Source organism: Octodon degus, unplaced genomic scaffold (genome assembly GCF_000260255.1).
Source record: "Octodon degus isolate 3935 unplaced genomic scaffold, OctDeg1.0 scaffold00170, whole genome shotgun sequence".
NCBI lineage: Eukaryota > Metazoa > Chordata > Mammalia > Rodentia > Octodontidae > Octodon > Octodon degus.
The window spans coordinates 3,296,765-3,319,787 of record NW_004524746.1 but is presented as its reverse complement, the minus strand read 5'-3'; the positions used below and the strand labels follow the sequence as shown (position 1 = coordinate 3,319,787).

Genomic DNA, 23,023 nt, shown 5'->3' with positions numbered 1-23,023 from the left:
AAGTTTTGTATCTTTTTTTTTTTCTTTACTATTTTGTTAAAACAAGGGGGACTAGGAGATAAAGTTAGAAGAGTAATCACAGAATGCACCATGAGCCTGTGTCTTTCCTCCATGAGTGAGAAAGAAGTACCTGACATTTCTCCCCCTATAGAGAAATACTTACCAACACTTTGGAATTTCCAACATGCATCTATTTGTTATCATTTTCTTCTATGTTTCTTCATAATAATTGCAGCAAAGATCCTGAAGGAGGGAGGCTCATTATTTTAGCTCTCTTTTAAAGTTTAGAGGAAAATTTCCTGATATTGCTGGAGGAAAGTAGATGCCTTTTAAGTTTTCTTCCCATAGATTACATAGAGATTGTGGGGCCCCATCCCCAAGATTTCTGGGACTGGAAGTTCTTGAGTGGAAATCCAGGGTTTGCATTTCTAGTGAGTTCCTAGGTGCCATGGTTTGGGTAGAGTCTGCGTGTGTTCCCTAAGGCTTCTGATTATGTGGAGACATGAATATTTTGTCTCTAGCACTCTGATAAGCCCAAAGAAATACCTGATGATTCTATTTATTAAGTAGTCAGATATAAATAATTTAATAGTAGGACACTTGCACCATGTCAGCACTCACTGCTGTGTTGTTCCCCAAAATGTAAAATTTTGTATCACCACGAACAATTTTAGAACCAGAGCTCTATACCATACTCCACCCCATGCCGCTGGCTCTCTCTCAGGTCCATCATCCCTGGGAGACAATGCCCACAGTTTTTCTGTCACACATACCTCAGCACACCATTCGACAAGTCAACACAAATTTGATGGCAATATTTATATTTATGTTTGCAATTCTTGGATAAAAACCCTTTAACAATGTTTGGTAAGGTGTTATTTTCATAAAAACATCTTTCAGAATGAATGTATTTCTATTTTTCACAAAAGTAAAAATTACATGCTTGAACAGAGTTAATCCCTTAGATAACACTATACTCTATCAGAAGACTTATACGGTAACACCAGATAATGAACTACATCATTAAACTAAACAAGTACACAGAACTAGAAAACTGACTCAGTAGTAAAATATAAAAAATCTACAATTATAAATATAAATTTGGTCCATGGAGACACTAAAGCAGTATTTACAGTAAGTATCAGATTATTCCTACTTCAGGTGAATATTGCAGTTGTAAAATTTGAATATCACAGGAGACAAAATGGTTTATTTACAGTCTACTATCTTAAAGTTATATTTCTAGGAAACCTGATGATTGCTACAAATGCAGCTAAAAATTTGACACTCAAAACAACTTTTTTTAGTTGGGAATTCCTAATATCTATAAATTGGAAATTTCTGTTAAAATCAATATGAAAAAAATACCACAATTCCATTTTTAGAAACACTGTAAAATTCAATCATTTTAGTTTAAGCATAATAAGTGAATTACAAGAAATCTCTCAAAAAGGCACACGTTGTTAATGATGTAAATTTGGCAGCAAATTGCTATACCATGAAAGCTACTGTCAGATGATGGAAAACAGACAGAAAGAACTGATTTCCTAAGTTAGAAAGAGGAAAGCACTGTATGGTTCCCACTCCTGCCTATGTTAAACTAAAGACTCTAAGCTCTCAGCTATATTTCCATCAGGCAAAGCTGCACCATTGCTGTCCAGGGAGGTGGACGGATTCTCTTCCTGCCTTGTGCTGACGAGGCTGAGGACCACTTTGTAGAGAAACTGATACTGCTCCTAGAGAACAGAGGAAGAGGACATAAGCAGGGAGCTCAGCGAACAGACTTTTTAAAAGAACGAGTACTTTTATAAATACTTTAGCACTGTTCATAGGAGGCATTACACTAAGGGTTGTGTTACACTCACCAGAAGTGTATGATGTATATCAGTGTCTCCTTCTGATTAAATTAGTGTTTCAGTTTGCATTCAGTGACCTATACAATTTGTCCACATACATAGGTCAACTATAAGTACTCTGTTCTTACTTGTTTCCTAGCACCAGCAGGTGCTGTGGTACACTTCTGCCTGCTTTGGCACTAAGTATCTGTAACATGCTCAAAAATAAATTTCTTACTCTCTTTTTTGTAGTTGCTATGGAATCCACTGGTTCTGTTCGTGGAGGAATCTCAACAATCACTGCACTGTGTCCCCAGTCACTCATGCAGAGCACAGTTCTTTCTTAAGATCCGCGGGCTACCAAAGATGTGCACACTCTTAGCAGTCTGGCTGGTCTTGTGTTTTGCTTTGAGAAAAGCTGTGTGGACCCTGCTGTGTTCTCTTTATAAGGTCCTTATAGACAGGCAAGAAGCTGAAGGCAAGCCAGTAATTCCTACATCCAAGTTTCTCTCCCTGTGATGCTTCCACAAGATTCCCACTATCTTCCCAGTTCCTGTTTCTACAACAGAAAAAAACTCCAAATGCTTTTTGAAGTTGAGAGTGGTTGCCACATCTGCTGCACTTTAGGGCTGTGGAGACAGCGTGGTGGCGTGGTGCCTTCCTGGAAAGTGCAAGGTCCTGAGTGTGACCCCCAGCACCAAACAAGAAAGAAAAAAAATGCACTGCGTCTTTCACTTTTCATTTATTTATTTTTCTGTATTTAGCACAGGAATGCATCTTTATCTTGAGTGCACACGCCTCTGTCTCCTACAGAGTTCTCAAGAGCTAGCCATTTGTTAACTTCATAAGCACGATTTGGCTTGAGAAAAAAGTGAGCATTTCCATCATGCCGTGTTTGAGGACTGTTCTCTCAGGCACTAGACAGGATTTGAGTCCCAGGAAAACAAGCATTTATTTTGCCAAGTAGGACAGACTGTTGGTCCTTCTGCTGAGGATATTTTAAAATTACAGTAAGTCCTAAAAGACCCGGGGCAAAAAATTTTATAGCTCAACTTTCTGGAAGATGTGGGCTTGTAACTCAACTTGAAAACTGAGTAGTGTAACAGCAAAGAGTTTGGCTCATTGATGAAATACTTACAATGTCAGCAAAGACACCCGGCCTCATCAAATTGATCATCTTGGCCACCTGGTAAATATCCACGGAATTTTCCTTTTCTAGTTGGTGCATAAGGGTAGTCAGAGCACAGAAAGTCCCTGCTGTCACTCCTCCGTGCCTTGCAACCAAGGGAAGGGACAAAGATTCCATTCACATATGTTAAACACTCACGTTTGAGGTTTACAGAGCATGCATCCTTGAGAATGTTTCATTAAGGAAACTGAAAACTTAATGAGTTCTCTTTCTTTACTCCTTTTGCGGATAGAAGTTTGGTTAACTGGAAACATTGCTCAATATTCACTCTACTAGTAATTAAATATAATGTAGATAATATATAATCTAGTATTTCAATTTATAATAGAAATGCAAAAAAATCTAATGAAAAAAGAGACATCTTTCAGGAAATAAAATATAGAGCAATTTTACTCCTTTCTCAAAAAAAAATCAATAGCTGAGACCTATATGTCAGGATAGTTCCTATTAAAATCCTGGTGCTGAAACACTGTCTCCTGACAAGATTTTCTCAGCATTCAACACCCCAGGGCATTCTTGGGCCTATGCACCTGTCTTCTGCCTACAAAAGGAGCTTCAAATAATGTGAAAAACTACTTGATGCTCTCCGTTTTGATAATCCACCCTGACTAAACCATCACAATTGGCCCCAAACACTTGATGCCTGAAAGCAACAGAAATCTACAGATGCCAGAAGAGTCTTAGGCATATGGGTAACATAAAGCGTGCAACTCACTCATCATGGACAATCGTGGGCCCATCTCTGTTGGCGGCTTCTTCTTTGATAATACTTATAAGTTCAAAGGTTTTACTGATGGGACTATCTGGATTTGGCCATTTGGGACACTGAAAATGCCTCACTTCAAGTACATAATCATCCTATGAGGAGAGGAACATATTAATGATTTTCAAAGACTGTATTATTCATAACAGGTAATAAAAGCCACCAGTACCCATGAATGAGCTGCACCCTTTCATAAGTGAGTTACAGCACAATCTTCATGACAGAAGAAATAACTGCAAAGTAACGCCACACGTAAATATACTCAGTAGGGCAACAAAATGTAGTCTTTTTAATTCTCAAAGTAAACCTTATCTGTTGATGTATCATTTGGATGTTCACAAAGCATAAGTACGTGTATCAAAATCAATGAAGAGAAATTTGATTTCCTATGTGAGTAGAGGTCAAGAATTGTGTAGCTTAGTGTTGACTGATTGTGTAATGACTGTAAGATTTTTAGGATGGAGTTGGTAAAAGAGTATCTATCATTTGGATAACTGTCAATTCACAATCATTTTTAAATCATAAAACTTCTAAGAAAGATTCTTAAATTAGTTTAACACGTTAAGATAAAAAGTTGGTCATTTTCCTTACACCCATACCTGTGTAGCTTCTAAGATAAAGTCTTGAATGATAAGTTTTTCCTCATTAGAGAGACACTTTTGTTCTTCAGCCATTAAAGTGACTTTAAAGCTCTCACAATTTATAGGCTCATCTTTATTTGGCCAGTAAACAAATTCATCTTCTGCCTGAGAATTAAAAACCATAAAAGAATTTATATTTTAATATAATATTTCATAAATCAGATTTGAAATAAAATTAATTGGCTGGGACAAATTTTTTTTTCTTTTCTTTCTTTCTTTTTTTTTTGGTATTTTTTAGGGAAGGGTCTACAGGATGTTCAGGGTCTCACTACTAGATCAGACTCGTAGTGATCTGCCTGTTTACAGCCTCCTAAGTGCTGGGATTACGGGCATGTGCCACCATGCCCAGTCTCAATTGCTGTCTCTGTGCGCCCCGGGGGTGGGGCTGGCACGCCACACTAGGGATCAAAGCGTCATCCCTTGCGTCTGCTTACAGGTGTTTTAATCTGCTGATTTATCTGGCCTGCCCTGTAGGACAATATTTTCAACTCAAATTAAAATCTTCCATATATCTTAAACCAGATTGCTATGCAACATAAAACATTACACTTAAGAATTCAAGCAATTACTTTGTGCCCTTAGCTTATCAATTACAATGGTGTTGATAAACTATATTTTTATAACTTACATTAGCTAGTGCTTTTATAACAAGTGGTTAAGAAAGATGCAAGTAATTCAGAGAGCTAGTACTTGCTAGCCTCATTTGGAAAGGCCAATACAACCTTATAGAAAAGAACTGATTATCAGAGTTTAATATGCATGCAAAGCCCAAAGAAAATCTTAACTTCATTTTGGGCTGTTTTCAAAAACATAAAAATAAGAATCATTGTGTCCTTGATTTTCTGATACCCCCCAAATGGGTTTTCTAGACTAGTTCCTTGTATCCAACTCAGTCATTTAAAAAGTTTCTAGGGCATCTTTATACTAAGAGAAGATTCAAATATCTTAATTCATTTCATTTTAAAGTGTAAACAGATTCATACATACTGCTATCATTCATGGTTGTAACTTAATTTCATTAATCGGTGCCATTTAAGCCTTTGATTCATTACTTTTATACCAAAGAGATTATATAACAAAATGAAGCCAAAGGTCAATAAGTCTGACTCTAGTGACCTTTGTCTTTTGGTTATAAACAAAATGCCTTTGCTTGCTTGCATACAGAACTTCTGGATATCATGGCCTAATATTTTCCAGTGTGGTTAGAAATAAAAGTGATGTAAGGAACCTACCATGTTTTGGCCATCAGGGATCATGACCACCAGCTGGGCGTTGTGATCCCATATCATTCTCCAGAAGTCCTTGATGGTGTGAAGCAGTGGGTGCTGCGTGATGATAAACTCATTGCTCTGGTAATAACCCTACGAAACCAAGTAGAAGATTTTGTAACAAAAGTCCTTGAACATGACTTTCTTAAGCCAAAGTAGTGTCTCTAATGTACACTGTTTGTATAAATAATGATACACCGGTTAGAGCCAATCAGTGTTTGCTGGACACTTCTCATATGCTAAGGACAGATTGTTTTCTTCCTTTTAAGGAATCTTTCTTTCTTTCTTTCTTTCTTTCTTTCTTTCTTTCTTTCTTTCTTTCTTTCTTTCTTTCTTTCTTTCTTTTTCTTTCTTTCTTCTTTCTTTCTTTCTTTCTTTCTTTCTTTCTTTCTTTTGTTTCTTTTTTGTTGTTGTTGTTCATGTATTTAATACAAGGTCTCACTACACAGCTCAGACTCATAGTGATCCTCTTGTTTTTAGCCTCCCTACCACTGAGATTACAGGCATGCACCATGTCTGGACTTGAGGGCTGGCTAAGCATGCCAGGGGTGGGGCCGGCATTGCATGCAGGGCCAGGGATTGAAACCCTGTTCCTCTGCTTGCCTAAGCAAGTGCTTAGTGCCCTGAGCTATCTTGCTGGCTCTAATGATTTTATTTCTTACAGTACTATTGTGAGATAAAAGCTGTAATCCCCATGTTAGAAGAGGTTAAACGGAGGCACAGCAAGTTGAAGGCTGTGACCAAGTTTCTTCTAAGAAATGTTGCCTCCAAGTTTGTCTATCCTTTCTAGGACCAGACTTTCCAAAATGGCTTGTGGAAAGTGCTACCAAAACTAGATAGAGTGGAAATATACAGCAATTTATAATTTTCGCTTTCCATAAGTCCCATTTTCAAAATGCTAAGCTGTGCACCTATTCACAATGGGATGCTTTGGTGTCGAGCCAGCCTGGCTGCCTCTACAAGGCAAAAATCAAAAATGTTTCTTCTCACAGATTTTGTTGCAGAAACCTGGACTGTGGTGCCATGAGATTCATCATGATTTCTAGGATGGCACTTATGAAATCACGAAGCTCCTGCTCTGGGGACTTTTAGACCCCACGCCTATCCTGGACAGTCTCATTGGAAATGAAGCAAGTATTTCCGTGACAGTGTGACATCTCTCCCTTTTCATTCACAGATGTCATTCAATGATTTATTTTATGCATAAAGAGAGTGGGAAGAGGACCCTTGCATCTGAAGCCTACCTCTGTGACAGAATGTCAGGAAATGGTAAGGTTCCTCTACAGCCACTGAAGTACTCATGCCTCTTGGAGAAAACCAAAATGCAGGACAAAGCGTTGTATCTTTAGAAACCCAGATCTCCAAGTGAACCTACCCTCTGAGGTGAGAATTGTGCTGTAAGTCTGGCATGGCAATGTCAGTGGGGCTGGGCTTTGCTGAGGCTAGCTTGTTATAGGTCTGCCAGACTCCTGCCTTGGCAACTGAAATGGAGCCTTTTAGATAGGCCAGTTTCTTGCTTACTGGTGAACACTAATGGCAAGTATGGATGGGCTCCTGTGATTCCTAGTTTGTTTTTTTTTTTAAGTTTCTTCAGGCTCAGCACATAGAAACACTGAGGACTGCTGACACCCTGCCTGCTGCTGTGGGCTCTCACTTACCATGATATAGGAGGCATTGATGTAATCGGTGCTTTCTCCACTCAGAGATGAGATGCCAACCCTGGATCTTTCCACTAGAACACAGAACATTTATTGTAAATAGCCAAGCTTTAGACCATCCTCCTTTAATACTCAGATGCAAAATAGAGTTGCATTTCCCAAACTGAGTGCCTTTGATTTTTTTTGAGTGTCTTGATTTTTAAGCTGATTGTTAAAATAATTTTTTATTTTAGGTAAGACTTTAAGCAAGTATGAGTTCTGTAACAGTTACATATTAGGGCCTAATTAAAATAATAGACATTGAATATAACAATTACAGCATATCCCATTTATCTCAAGGTATGTACATAATAACAGATTACACACAAGGCCTTTATCATGAAGAGTTGTTTTCTCAAGGTTCAGTGTAACTTACCAGGAATGATGGAAGAAGTTCTGTTCTTTTCCCTGTTGCATTGCTTTAGGGCTGTGGAATAGTCACTCTGCTGTATGGTAGACTGGCTCAGAAGCTGAACAGGGAGACAAGAAAAATGTGTGTTATTTATTTATTTATTCATGCATTTATTTATTGTATTTTAGGGGTCTACAGGGTGTTCATGGTCTCACTACTAGATCGGACTCATAGTGATCCTCCTGTTTACAGCCTCCCAAGTGTTGAGATTACAGGTGCGCGCCACCACACCCAGTGTCAATTGCTGTGTCAGCGCACCTGGGGTAGGGCCAGCATGGCAAGCCTGGGGGTTGAAACCCCAACCCCTGAAAACACATGTTATTTAACTTAGATCCTTCAATTATTCAAATATGGAGGCACATCCACATCTAAGATGAGATAATTAATGCAAATAAATCCAACTTATTTTTCAAGGATTCTAGGAATTAACTTTGTTTCGATGAACTCATTGGGACACCTGTGGTCATTACCACAAGAGCTGGAATAAGGAGAGAATTCTGATTTCAGCACTGAGAAACCTTCCTTGTTCTCCTCCATAAACCACACCTGCCTTGTCTTCTACTGAAAACCCACACTGCAGTTAGGATGTAAATGACAGTATGTACAGATGTGTGCCTAATGATATGGGTACATAGAATTTTTAAATTACTTCTGTTCCTTCATATCCATTACATGAATAATATAAATTCTCCATATCTAGTCCATGTCTAGTGAATGTATGGATTATTTTTAATATGTTGCTATTTCCAGATTTGTAGTACTGAATACCTCTTTCCTGCTTCTTAATGTTCATGCAAGGGTTTCTGCATAGAGTTAGAAGTCAACAGTATTTTATTTTGGCAGTCTGATTAGTGAAAAGGGGGATACAATGATTTTGATTTGTAGTCCCTTCATTACTGTGTGATTGTGAATGTTTGATCACTAGTAATTTATATATTTTCTTCTTTGATGACTGCCTATAATATTTTGACTTACATTTCAATAAAAATATTTTCAATATTTTTCTTTATTAATTTGTAGGAGTTTTATGTTTTGAATGTATATTAAAAATTGTAAATATCTTTGTTCTTTTTATTCAGAGATTTATATCCAACTTGTATTCTTCTTCTTTAAAAGCTCCACACGCTGTATTTTTATTGAAGAAGTCATTTCCTACCCTGAATTTACTAAAAGATGCTTTGCAATATTTTCTAATAATAAATCAGCAAGTATTCCTTTGTGTCTTCAGTCTACCTAGAAATGCATCTGAAATATGGTAAAGTTCTAACTTATCTTTCCCCCATAGAAGAATATTACTGGTTTCATTAAATGAATACTTGACCTTCCAGCACTGATTTGAACTATTATCTGTCACAGGACAGATTTTCTGACACGCAATTTCTTCTGTTTGATTTGTCATTTTTTCAATATTGTATCACAGAACAACTTTCTATATACCTTCCCCTTTTTCTATTTTCTTTTTTCAATATCGATTCTACTTTTTACATTAAGTTAGAAACGTCTTCATTTTCCATGGCAAATCTTGACAGAAATGTGATTGATATGATGTTGATTTTCACACTCAATAGAAAGAGAAACAGCGTCTTAGCAACATTTCCAACTTGCAGTATTTGATCCCCTGCACCTCACTTATACCTCAAGAACTATAAGCCAAAATAAACCTTCTTTCTTTACTAAGTAATCTGCCTCAGACATTTCATGATAGTAACAAAAAGCTGACTAAATGTACCTGCACAAAAGTACCACCCTAGGTAGGTTTAGAAGCACTCTCCCTGTTCCCTCCTCCACCATAGCCTGCAAGTATGCACCTCCTCTTCCTAACTCCCGACCACTTGCATGGCATCATGAATGTTATCCAGGCCAATATCTCAGTAGTTATGCTTTATCTTTGTCCCTCCTCAAAGCCAAGCATCAAATCAATTACCAAGTTCTACGTTAATCTCTTATTTATATCTCACACAAACTCTTCCTTAGCATGACTCCTTCTCTGAACTCCCACAGAAGCCTAATTGACTTCTATAATGTCCTTTTCAAATTCATGTTTATGGTCAGTACCACTCGCAGAAACCCAGTACCTCATAGTTTCCTGACAAATATTGGTTAAATAAAGTTGGATTCAAGGAAGATTTTCCATGGATAAACTCTAATGCCTAGTGCTTATAAGCCAGTGCACAAATACACTTATGCTTTTCCACTTACGTAGTAAACAGGAAAATCAAATCTTTGTCTTTTGAGCTGGATTCTGACCTATTGCAACTCATGGTTCTTCAGCATAATCCATTTCGACTCCATGCAATTGTGTAGGAGTCGAATCATAAGTGAGTGAGAATTACGTTAAAAATATGTGATAAAATATTCAAACTGTGTCATTACAATGGCTTTTGCATACATGAAAACTGAGCCTTTTAAAATAAAAACAGGTTGGAATAAAAAAAAAAAAAAAGAAAAGAAAACTGAGCCTAATGATCTAATTTTAGGGATTTTCATTTCTTAATTATCTGTTTCTGGAACCGGCACTACACACTTTCCCCTAAGCATTTCTTCATGACTCAGATAGGTCTGACAGTGTTCTAAATTTGGCACTCATCCCTATTCCTTCTATGTTTTCCCAGTGCAGAAAAAGCAGGGGTCAGAGAGAGTGGGCTGCTGCACAGGATTCATGGTGCTAACAACTTCCCAGTGGTAGGCCAGGAGAAAAAAAATAAGAGGAAACAATGAAATCTCAGCGTTTGTTAACTCTCCTGGGCCTCTTCAGGGTGTTCAAATTTCTTCCCAGATCTTCCTTTCTTTTAGTAATTGGCCCTGTTTTGTTGTAATCCTGAGAAATCAGAGGATAGCACAGGAAACACATGGCATAAAATAGTTACCTCCACTCTTACGGAAGTCTGTGTGTCTGTCAATACTCTGACCCCAGGCAGGGTCTGCTAACACCTGCTGCCTGGCTTCTTTACTTACTGATTTCTGAAAGCTAGAGAGTTAGTGTTGGGGGAGGCACGGTGCCAAACAAAGTGTGCTCCCTTCTTGGGTTTGCTGCCTCGAGAGGTGAGTGGGAGAAACTGAGGTGTAAGGAGCTATTGTTCTGGGGTGGCCTACTCTAGTCCAAGGATTTCAAGTGAGACAGACTTTTCCGAAGAGTGGTGGGAACAGCCTGAGCCACAGCACTCCTGCTTAAGTGGTCTGTTCTTTTACAAAGCAAAAAGAGCACTTATACAGTTTGTATTATGAGTTCTGTCTGTTCATTCTGTTATCCTCTGTGCCCTCCTTTCCTGGCCCAAGCCTGCCTTTCTAAAAGTTACTCTAGGGTTTCTGAGAACTTTTCCTCCTGGTACTTAGAATTAAGTTCCTCCTTGAAACTTACTGCGGACAGTGTAACCTATTGTAAAGAGCAAGGACGGTGAAAATACAAAGCCATTGTACCAAACATGTTCATAAAGTTTCCATGACCTTGTCGAGTCAAAATGAAAAGGTGCAGTGATATTAAATTCTGTGGCTACATTCAAGGGACATCCAAGAGAACCCACCTGGAATTGTTTCTCTAGTTTTGTTTTGCCTGTTGGTCCTGGAATGAGGAGAGTATTGACGTAGGCATGGATATGACTGTCTGATACCTCAGTTTCTTTACTGAGTATGGCTTCAACCAAGGTATCATGGATAAAGACATACTGCTCCTGGAAAAATAATGACAACAGACTTCAAACTTTCTTACGTAGGTATAGAGAAGGGTATTGCCTCCCACTGACAGACAGAAAGAGTTTAACAAAATGGTAGAAGAGAGAACCCATACCACATTACTGACCAGACCTGGTCAGAAGTCCGACACAGGCAGGAGGTAGCTTGGGAGAAACAATCTCCTTCATACAACACCTCTTAATTTATTGCATGTTCACATTTATGAGTAGGAAGCAAAACTACGGAAAGAGGCAAAGCAATGTTTTTCTCTGCTTCTTCTTAGAATATGGAACTTTTGTATTTCCCATGAGTACTTACCTGACTGCTATACGTCCGGTAGACTTCCCATCTTACAAGTCTCTCTTGGTAGCTACCATATATAATTTATAGAATCATCTGGTCTCATTTGAACAGAAAGTCATTTTCTTGGTTTCATTCTTAAAACCCACTCAAATATGTTTCTGATTGTTTTCTACCTGGCATCTATACTTTTCAATTTTAATTCATTTTTTAAATTTAGAAATAAGGCAAATAAAATTGATGCTTAGACTCTATTTTGTGTTATATATGTTCAAATTTTGTAGGCCTAAAAAGGCTGCAATATGGATGCCATTTATGCTTTTTAAACTAAAAAAATAAAATGAGTCTGTTAGTTTGCTATGTGTTTCAGCTGATGAGGTTTTTGCTGTGAGGGATAGCTATTGTTCCATTGACTTAATGCTATCTTTTTTTTTTCCTTTTGCGGAATCGGGGATTGAACTCAGACCCTTGTGCTTGCCAGGGAAGTGCTTATTCTACTGAGCCATTTCCTCAGCCCCTTGACCTAATACCATCTTAATGATGTACCCCAGTTGGTCACAGACCGGACAACATTTAACTGGCCCATCCATGAAATATCTGCAGGTACCTGGGGTTATGGTCAGAGTCATGTCCCTCAAAAGGATATGATGAAGCTCTAACTCTTCAATGCCTCAGAATATGTAACTAGATGTAACTAGTTGTGATGAGGTCATGTGACATAGGGTAATGACTAATACCCTCACGGGAAGCAGAAAATTTGGACATGCAGGGAGAGGCCATGTGAAGACAGACAGGGACAGAAGTGAGGTTTCTACATGCTAAGGAATCTTTTCCACTGGAAGTGGAAAGATGCAAGTCACAAACTTCCTTACAAGCTTCCGAAGAAGCAGAACCTGACCAGCACCAGTTCTCAGACTTCTAGAATCCAGCATTATGAGACACTCAAGTTCTGCTGCTTTAGGCTAGCCCATCTGTTGCACAGTGCTTCCTTATGGCAGGCTAAGGAGATTGAGGTAATTAATTTCGGCAACAGCTCCCTTGATGGATAAAGGTATCTTTTTAAAACCATACCTCAGTTTGCACCAAATAATTTCTTTGTGAGCGAATGTGTTTTAGGAAGCCAAATACATTGACAGTTCCTTCATGTTGAATTTGTTGCAACATACTATCTAGCACGATGTATGTTCCTGTTCTTCCAACACCAGCGCTGAACAGAAAAGGAAATATTTCAGTGTCAGGCATAAGATAAATTTAAAACAATAGGCTTTTATAGATTGTCAAGTTGATTAAAATAATTTTCTTCCCCAAACAAATGAACCACACAATAAGTTGAACAACAGAGAATTATAATCAGTTTAGTTGTTAAGCATGTTTAAAATAGCATTAAAATTTTCCATTTGAATTTTTTGCCAGGAGTCAAACTTCTAAACAACCTATTCTTGGGAGGAGATTTTAAACATTTTTTCAGCAGTTACATTTATCATTCATTTCATATTGTGGAGTGAAAATATTATGTATCAGAAGATAGCAAACAGGCTATTAACCTGAGAAGCATTAGCTTCAACAAATTCTGAAAAGGAAAGGTCCTTGGGTCTGTATTGCCAGGTAGATGTGTTTGTAAAGGTTTCCACATTTAATAGGACAAAGAATTTGTTAGAGCTTTCAACTGAAAATATCATTTCAGTGACATCGTGAGGAATAAAGCATAACTTCAGTCATTTCTAAAGGGCCATTATCTATCAACTTCTTCAGAGCTCCATCAGAGGGACAGGATTCATAGGCAGAGATTCTTTTCAAATGTTCTGAGACGTAGGAAGTGCGAGAGTGGAAAATTAGCACCTGCTCTGCACAATAGCCCAGTCTTTCTCCATTTGCTAAGAAACAATCGCTGACCTTCAGAGCTATTTTTTTCTGTCTTCTGATTTTCCTCAATTTATCAACAGGCTAACATATTCGAAACTCAAGACGAGCCTCTCAAATTTTATGTGAGAATAACTCCAAGATAGGTAATTAGAATCTGTCAGCTAAGCCATATAGCAAAAAGGAAAACACTCGTTTCTGGAAAAACACAGACATTGCTTTGGCAAAAATACTGTGTAGAAACAAACTCATTTCTGTGGTCATAAAATGTGGCCTATGGCCATCACTCCATTAATATTAAGAGCTATTTATTGAAAAAATATTATATTAAAACACTTCAAAAAAACAAGTGAAATAAAATGAAAGCAAAATATGAAAAAAATTTTCATAAATTTTCCTCTCATAGTAATACTATTTACTCTGCTGATTAATACAATCTTGAAAAGGAATACTCTTGGGAAGCAATGAATTGATAATGTATTCCATGTGACGTATTAGAAAGGACTGAGGAAAATGGAGAGTTTGGTTTTGAACTAGTTGAAACAAATTCCTCACTGTGCATGTATTTCAGTTTCTCCTATTTAAACAGACCTAACATCTGTACAGACTCACTTTTTTTTTTTTAATGTATTTGGTTGTTGCAGCATCTCACTACACAGCTCAGATTCATAGTGACCCTCCTGTTTTTAGCATCCTCAGCACTGGGATTATAGGCTTGCCCCACTATAGCCCAGACTCTATGGTTGGCTCAGCCCACCCTGGGGGTGGGGCTGGCACAGCATGTGGTGGTGCCAGGGACTGAAATGCAATCCCTGCGCTTGCCTAAACTTGCCTAAGCAGACACTTTAGTCTGCTCAGTGACCTTGCTGGCCCCCAGACTAACTCTTAAAAGTTAGGATTTCTATCTCAAGCATTTTTATGCCACAATGTTATATGCTATAATAAATGTTTTAGCAGCAAAGATATTGTTCTACCTGATTCACACAGTTAAAAATTTGAAGATCATCCCAATAGCCAAATAGAGTAATAAATATAAAACTACCTGGGGGAGCTGACATATTCCAGAATCAGATTCTGAGTCGACATACACATGCTCTAGTGATCAGTACTTACAAAAATGGTCATACAATTTCATCTATCTTATATTATGAAATCATTCCAGTTTTAGAAAAACTTCATTCTATTGATTTCCTTTCATTAGCAGTTCTAGGGGTTTAGAGGCACATCTCTGAGACTTACCTGCAGTGCACTACAACAGGCCCCACTGCGTGGCGCTTGGCGTGGGCCGCCTTTCTCACAAAGGTCAGCACTGGCAGGGAGTACTCAGGGACTCCCATGTCTGGCCACTGTGTGTAATGATACTGTGTGACCACTCGCCCACTTGGCCTTCCTTTCTGGGAGCCCTAGAAAAATTCAGACAGCTATTAACAGGAACACACACACATATGTGCATGCACATGTGCATGTAAGCGCGCACTCACACACACACACACACACAGTTCTTAAATATAAATTCAAGATTATGTAATAAAGCAAATAAAAGCACATTGTCATTTATGATGGACCATTTTATGTATCTACTTATTGAGGCTATTGGAACATTAGTTTTCTTTGCTTTTGGAACATTAGTCACAACAGTTATTGCTATGAAGATAAAGATGGAATTGACATTTAAGTTAGAATATGTTGAGTAAAGCAGATTACTTTCCATATTGTAGGTGACACCAATCTAGTTCTTTGAGGCCTCAAGAGCAAAGACAGGCTTGCTAATAAAGAAGGGACTATTGAAAACACTTGATGGGGAGCTAGCTGTCTTGAATGTGACCTCCAATCCTAGCTTTTGAAGGAATCTGCACACTAATTTTCATAGTGGTTGTACCACTCTGTACTCCCACCAACAGTGCAGAAGAGTTCCTTTTTCTCTGGATCCTCTCCATCATTTTTATTGGATGACTTCTTGATGTTAGCCATTCTTTCTGGGGTGAGATGGAATCTCAGTGTTGTTTTAATTTGTATTTCTCAAATGACCAACGATAAACATTTTTTCATATATTTACTTGTCATTTGTATTTCTTCCTCTGAGAAGCATATATTCATCTCAGATGCCCATTTTTGGGTCTTTGAATATGGGGGGCATGATTTTTTAAATTTTTTATATATTCTAGATAGAACTGAAAACCTCATACCACAGCTATATATGTGCACCCATGTTTATAGCAGTGCAATTTGTCATAGCTAAATCCTGAAAACCCAGATGCACATTAAGTGAAGAATGGATAAAAGTTATGTGGTATTTTTACACAATGGAGTATTATTCAGCTATAAAACAGGATTTATTTGAGTCTTCTGTCAGCAAATGGATTCAACCAGAGAATATACTCTTAAGTAAAATAAATCAGACCCGCATGTGCCAATATTGCATTGACCCCTTTGTGTGGGAACCCGAACGAGAAAGATGGAATCTGAAGGGTGCGATAGATACTGGGAAAAGGGAATGAACTTATCCAAAAGGAGAGGGTTACTGAGTTGAGGAGGACAGGAGAGAGAGTGGGGAAAAGAGATTTATCTATGCATGTAAGCAGGATGGTTTGGACAACTGTACTGTGCATTTCTGGTCTATGGAAAGAAGCAGTTAATGCTTAATTTGTTTCATCCCCTTTTTTCAGTTGTTTGTACTTTTTCTCTTCTTAATTCCTTATACATTTCTTTTTTTTCTTCTTCAATTTTACACGCATATATCTGGTAATATGAATAACTGGATAAAAGACAACACCATGTATCACACCAAATACTGTGAGATTCACACTACTTTGTCAAGTGAAATTCTTATCGCTTTTATTTTTTTCTGTTTTAATTCTAATTTGTCCTCCCTTTTTTTTCCTGTATTTAGGACAGGTACTACAGGGTCTCCAGGGTCTCACTACATAGATCAGACTTGTAGTGATTTTCCTGTTTTCAGCCTCCCAAGTGCTGGGATTACAGGCGCGCATTACCACACCTAGTCTCAGTCACCATCTCAGCACACCCCGGGGATGGGGCCCGCACACAGGCTTGTGGTCCAACTTCAGCTACTGCTCTCTGCCTAAACAGGTGCTTCAGTCTGCTGAGCTATCAGGCTGGCCCTCTAATTTGTACTCTCTTTAAATATTTTTTTAAAAATTAAAAAATGAAATATATAAGTAGAAAAAACACTGTGATATTGATAAAAAGATCTTTTAGAAAAAATTAAAATGAAGAGATTCTCATTAAGATTGTAATTCAGGGGCCAGTGAGATAGCTCAGCACTTTAAAGCACCTGCTTAGGCAAGCTTAGGCAAGGGCACAGGGATCGTGGTTCAATCCCTGGCACTACATCCTCCCCCCACCCCAGGGAGGACTGACCAGCCATACACACACACACACACACACACACACACACACACACACACACACACACAATATTATAATGTAGCAACCTGCTTAAAATTTTAGCCTGAGGCCTTGATGAATTAGAACTCCACACTGAAGTATCTTATCCTAATTTCCAGGCTGATAACCTGTCCTTCAGATTTCAGATTTGCTAATCTCCAGAACTGTATTAGTCAATATTTAGAAAATGGCCCATCTACTCTATTCTACCCTACCCTACCCCATTGCACCCTACCCCGCCCCGCCCTGCCGCACCCCACCCTACCTCACCTCACCTCACCTCATGTCATGTCACCTCACCTCACCTCATTTGATCTCATTTTTCCATCCATTCACATCTATCCGTATCTGTTCACCCTATTGTTCCTGTTCTTCCTATTGTTTCTGTTTTTCTTGAGAATAAGAGCTAATACATTATTTTTTGGGTATATTTTACTTCACTTATTTCAATCTTCACACTTCTTAACTGGATGCTAGGATTACATGAAGTCTCTCCTCTGAAATGCTCACATACAACAAGAATGTTTATTCACACATCACATCCTTTGTAACCACTTGCACCATGAGCACTCTGACTCCAAAGCCACTGCTCACAGACACTTAGAAGACACTTAACTTGTACCCTGTCTTGATTACGTCACCTATTCACTTATAAATGGACTGAATTCATAAAAAAACTGCTGATATAAATATCATTGTTTATTTCAAAATGAATTGACAAAAATTATGTACATATTTTCAGTGTGTAACATTGTATACACTGCGAAAATAAAACTCATTACCATGTGCATCATGTCAAATAGTTTTCGCGAGAATATTCTTAGAGTTTTTAAGAACAGAGTACACTGTTGTTAACCACAGTCATAATACCACACAATAGAGCTTTTGAACTTACCCTTTTTAGCTAAATGGAATTTTGTATGCTTTGACCAACACCACACAGCTTCCTGCACTTCCAGGACCTAACAACCATCATTCCACTCTTATTTTGAATTTGATTTTTCTAGTTTCCACATACAAGTGCAACAATATGTTATTAGTGTTTTTTTTTGTGCCTGACTTACGTTGGTTAATACAATGTCCTCTAGGTTCATCCAAGTTATCACAAGCGACAGTATTTCATTCTCTCTTAAAGGTGCATAGTATTGCTCTGTCTGTCTAGCTATCCATCTACAGACATAGAAACACACCCCCACTGTGTACACACACAGTGGTATCTCAGTTTCATGAACACTTTTATGGGCAAACAATATGGTTTGCACACAAAAATGTTTGACATGATTTTGTTTTTGTTTGTAAACTGCACACCTGGTGACAAACATGACTGCAGTCATCTTCCCACATAAAAAGTTATTCTTTGTAGAATAAATTAAGCTTATGAACCAAGGCATGCATCTATATCCATATCTATATTTACATCTATGTATATCTATATCTGTAGTTTTCTTTATCTATTAGTCTGGTGGAATGTGTCCTTTATTGGTTGACTCACCTTTTTGATCTTTGTGTTTCTTAGTGTAAAACTCCTCACAGTATAATAGGCAAGCACTTGAACGTTCTTCTGATTTACCAGAAAGTTTCCATATTCTTCACTACCATCTGTAGGCCAGTACTGGTCACATTTTCTCTGCAAAAGGAAAAGGAAAGATTCTGTTTTCAAATTTCAAATGTTCAGTATCAAAGCCATCCCTGAAGCAAGTGAAGAATGCGGATAATGACAGGAAGGCTGCTTGACTCACCTAAAGGTCATTCTTCTTTTCTCAATGACTGCAAGTCCCTAGTAGAGACCCGTGATAGACTCCCAGACCTGAGGGACTTGAGATGACCTAAGCTCATCTTCCCCCTTTTGTACAGGCAAGTGTCGCCAGATACACTGCCAGCCTGCACTCAAATCCAGGTCCTCCAAACAGAAATTGGTTACACTCCTTACTGCTTTGTAGTACACCTCATTTATGTTTTTCTCACAGCATGAAGAATGGATTTAAAGAAGACAGCTTGATGGATGATAAAAAGATTTGAATATAATGCTAATCAAATCTCTTTAGCTGTCATACTTATGAAAAGAAATCCTTATTAGTTTAATTAATTTTGGCTGCTTTCTAATGCTGACTTTTAAAGCTAGCTGAAACCATCTCTCGTTGCTGTCAAGGGCTGACCCCACACCCAACACATACCCTGCCTTTCTCCACAAGGTTTGTTATCATGATGATAACTTCCACGTTATGCTCCCATATCATTCTCCAGAAGTCTTCAGCTGTAGATTTCAGGGGTCCCTGGGCAGCAATGTAAGCCTTTGGCCTGTTGTATCCCTGCAGAGACAATTAAGCATTGCTTCCTAAGTGAATTATGGATGCTTTCAAACTGGATAGTACTTAAGTTTTTAAGGTCAGTACCATTTTGCAAATAGTTTCAAAGTTGAAGAAATTTGATAAAACCAAGGGTAGCTTAACCACTAACTGTAGGATGTGTTAAAAAATAGTTCTCTTTAGTTTGGCACATTTATAGTTCTCTGCGTCTTTGTTCCAAATGATTTTAGCCTAAATTTATTTACTGTGAATAAGATTTGTTCCTTTAAAATTTTTTTAAAAAATCTTTTATTTATTTGGTACAGGGTTTTTCTATGCAGCCGGAACTCACAGTGACCATTCTGTCTTAGCCTCCCCAGGTCTGGGATTGCAGGGGTGTGCCACCATGCCCAGGTTCAGTGGCCTCCATCTTATGCCTGGGGTGGGGCTGGTGTGGCATATGGTGCCAGGGATTCAACCTAGGTCCCTGTGCTTGTCAGGCTGGCACTTAGACCATGGAGCTACCTGACCAGCCCAAGAGTTGCTCCTTTTTCTTTTTTTGTTTTTGTATCTTAGGTAAGGGTCTACAGGATGTTAAGGGTCTCACTACTAGATCAGACTCCTAGTGATCGGCCTTTTTACAGCCTCTCAAGAGCTGGGATTACAGGCATGCACCACCACGCCCAGTCTCATGATTTTCTCCTTGTGTTCTTTTGGAATACTTTCCAGGCAATGTGGCTCAGTGCCTACAACATGTAAGAAACCTCTGGGGTTCTGACTTCATTCCTGTCCTTGGTGGCATGGAACAGACCTGTTCATTACTAGCTCTCTTTAGCCATTCATTACTGGAAAAGATGCTTGACAGATGTTCCACAGCTCAACATGGCAGAGCTAGAACTCAGAACCAGCCAAAACTACAAGACTCAGATTCATCCTGACATACATATGGCCTCCCGTAACAAGCCCACCTCATATGAATGCACTCACTTCTTTGAATTCAGGGTTGCCAATAGCCTCCACCTGCAGAGAGCTAGTCTGAGATTAGAGTCTGGGAAACCACTGAATTTTGCTGACATTCCACTAACTACAGTGAAAAGCCAGAAATCAGTGAGTAATCTACACTAGCTGGAGAGCCCCAAAAGTTTGAAAAGCTCAAGTGTCCTGAGGGGGACCTGCCCACATTTTAAAGATTTTTTTTCTTCCGTTAATTTTTAATGTTAGGTATTTCATCTTAACAACAAGAAATGTAACTAAGAAAACCATGAAATTAGAATTTTTAACAAACATTAAAACAATTAATGAAGATAATGGAACAGAATATGTGACATTAGTACAGAATGTGTTATAAAACAACAAGAACAATAAACAACAGCAAAACACTTGCGTGCTTGAAAAGATGTTTCAAATCATTGTTTCAATGTCAAGAACATTTCAATCCCCTTCAGGTGTATAGAATTTGGTAGAAAGAGATAGAAATCAACCTATCAGGGTTGGGGAGATGGCTCAGTGGAATAAGCGCTTCCCTGGCAAGCACAAGGTCCTGAGTTCAATCCCTGGTTCAGGCCTGGGCTAGGACTGGGTCTGTAAAGGCAGAAGGATTTCTTTTTTTTTTTTTTGTTTGTTCCAAATGCCTTCAGGGCAGGTTTGGCTGGCTTGAATTGTGGGGATGGAACCACAGCAACCTGAGCCTGACTGCTTTGTTGAAGCAGCCACTTAAAGAACTGAGCTACGGGGCAGGCCCCCCATTCTAAAGACTAATGGGTGGTTTAATAACTATGCATTTCTCTACTGGCATTACCACGAAAATATTTCCTTTAGCTGCATTAATCATCTGCTGTATGTGTAACACTGTGTCAGGAGCTGTAGGAAATTTAAAAAACGGGCCCCACCCCTTCATTTAGGGGTTGTAAACCTATCTAGATAGCCATCCTGGGGTCAGGGAGATGGCTCAGTAGAATAAGTGCTTGCCTGGCTAGCCATACTCTGCCTTGAACTTACATTCCTAGCCTGAGTTCCCTCCTTCTCCCACGAGAAAAGGTAATTAAACTGCTGTCCCATCTGAAATCATTTTGTCATAAGCTCCCTTCAGATTATTCACTCTGAGTTATTTTTTATTGTTAAAGCAGATAACATGTATAGTGTCATTACCATAATGTTCAGATCAAACATGCTTACGTCAACATAGTTGGCGTTGATGTAATCCGTCAGCTTCCCATCTTTTTCAGCAAGTTGTGCCAGTTTAACCCTGCTATGATCATCTGTGGGGGAAAAAGAATATATTTCAATGAAGTACAGATTACTCCAGAATAAAGGTCATTTATATTTGTGTCATAAGTATGTCATAAATTAAAAGCACAAAAATAATTTATTAGGCTTTGTGGGAAAATGAGAAAATAAAGACAACAAACAAAATTTCTGCTTTAAAAAATGTTCTAATGCAGTAGGTGAGCCCAGGACAGATGTCATAAGGAAAGTGCAGGTGTTGAGAGAGAGGCAAGGGAGACGTGAAGGCGGGTGTTATGCTGGGATGATCATAGAAGTTTTCATAGCGGCTGAAGCTTACAGTCTGCATCCTGGGTGAGCATTTGAAATGATTCTGGGGCTTTGAACACTGGAAAGCCACTCAGAGAGAAGGAAGAGGGATGGGAGCCCCAGGAAGCCTAGGGAGGACAGTGGCATATGGATCCTGAACAGCAGGGCAATGGGGAAAGTGATGCTAGGAAAAGAAGCAGAATGATCCCTGGCTCTTTCAAGGAAACAGATAGGAAGACAATTATGCAGGCATGGAGGAGATGTCATTGCTAGGTGAAAGGGGATAAAAGCTAAGGTAAGTATGCACAGTGTAACTGTGAGAATTTAAACATGTTGAAATAAGGACTCTGGGATTCACTTCAGTTCTACAGAGAAACTATATTTACTTGCGGGAGACACATAATGAGAAAGGAAAGTGTTACTAGAAGGAAGCATGGTGGCTTCATGGGGCATACTATTCTTTTGCATTAAAATTCATTTTATTTATAAAAGAAACAGATGGGGCTATATAATGCTATATGCTTTCAAACCCAAGTTCTATTTCCTGCTAACCCAGGACCCGAAAAGCCACACCGAGGGCTGACTATCCATGTCTTCAGGGCACTGGTTAATGCCACAGCTCGATGGAGATGGAGCCAGAGGAGTGGAGGCTGTACTCACAGGCCACGATGTTTACGTATCGGTTCTTGTGCTTATTGTCAGGGTGGTTAGAGCTATCTGCTGTAATGCCTAAGTCAACAGTACAGCTCTGCACTTCCTGCAAGAAATTGCATGGACATTATTTTAATGCACATGCTTTCAAACAAAAACACCTTAAAATAAAATATGTAAAACAAAACGAACAAAATTGTCTATCCAAAAACAATAACAAAGATTGTACATGTTACAACTACTTCTTGACTAAAAGAAAATGCAGTGAAATAATGCCTTACCTGGTAAAACTCTTTCAGTGTCTAATGAGGGAATGAATGCCAAAAAAGTAAAGAAATCAAATTCCACAGCACACGACAAATGAGAAAAAAAAGTGTTCATATTAGGTTTACAATGGAAAGCGATGATCATGCAATAAATACATTGTCACATACTAGCAAGACAGAATGTTTCAAACAATTGCATGCAAATCAAATTGTCTAACAATTTGGAACCTTAAAATTATGTAAAAGG

General features: G+C 38.5%; 1 protein-coding gene across 1 annotated transcript in view; it reads right to left on the bottom strand.

Annotated features, from left to right (window-relative positions):
• Positions 1–642: 642 nt before the first annotated feature.
• Positions 643–23,023, bottom strand: part of Ptprz1 (protein tyrosine phosphatase, receptor type Z1) — a 175,407-nt gene continuing 153,026 nt past the window's right edge. The window contains exons 16-30 of the mRNA XM_004643317.3: positions 22,792–22,812; positions 22,520–22,616; positions 21,503–21,585; positions 19,217–19,351; positions 18,535–18,669; positions 14,874–15,037; positions 12,846–12,981; positions 11,327–11,473; positions 7,770–7,863; positions 7,355–7,428; positions 5,661–5,789; positions 4,387–4,533; positions 3,740–3,882; positions 2,974–3,109; positions 643–1,736 (exon numbers count right to left, since the gene is read on the bottom strand). Coding sequence (XP_004643374.1) covers positions 1,596–1,736; positions 2,974–3,109; positions 3,740–3,882; positions 4,387–4,533; positions 5,661–5,789; positions 7,355–7,428; positions 7,770–7,863; positions 11,327–11,473; positions 12,846–12,981; positions 14,874–15,037; positions 18,535–18,669; positions 19,217–19,351; positions 21,503–21,585; positions 22,520–22,616; positions 22,792–22,812 — 1,782 coding nt within the window. The 3' untranslated portion in view covers positions 643–1,595. The remainder of the gene's footprint in view (positions 1,737–2,973; positions 3,110–3,739; positions 3,883–4,386; positions 4,534–5,660; positions 5,790–7,354; positions 7,429–7,769; positions 7,864–11,326; positions 11,474–12,845; positions 12,982–14,873; positions 15,038–18,534; positions 18,670–19,216; positions 19,352–21,502; positions 21,586–22,519; positions 22,617–22,791; positions 22,813–23,023) is intronic.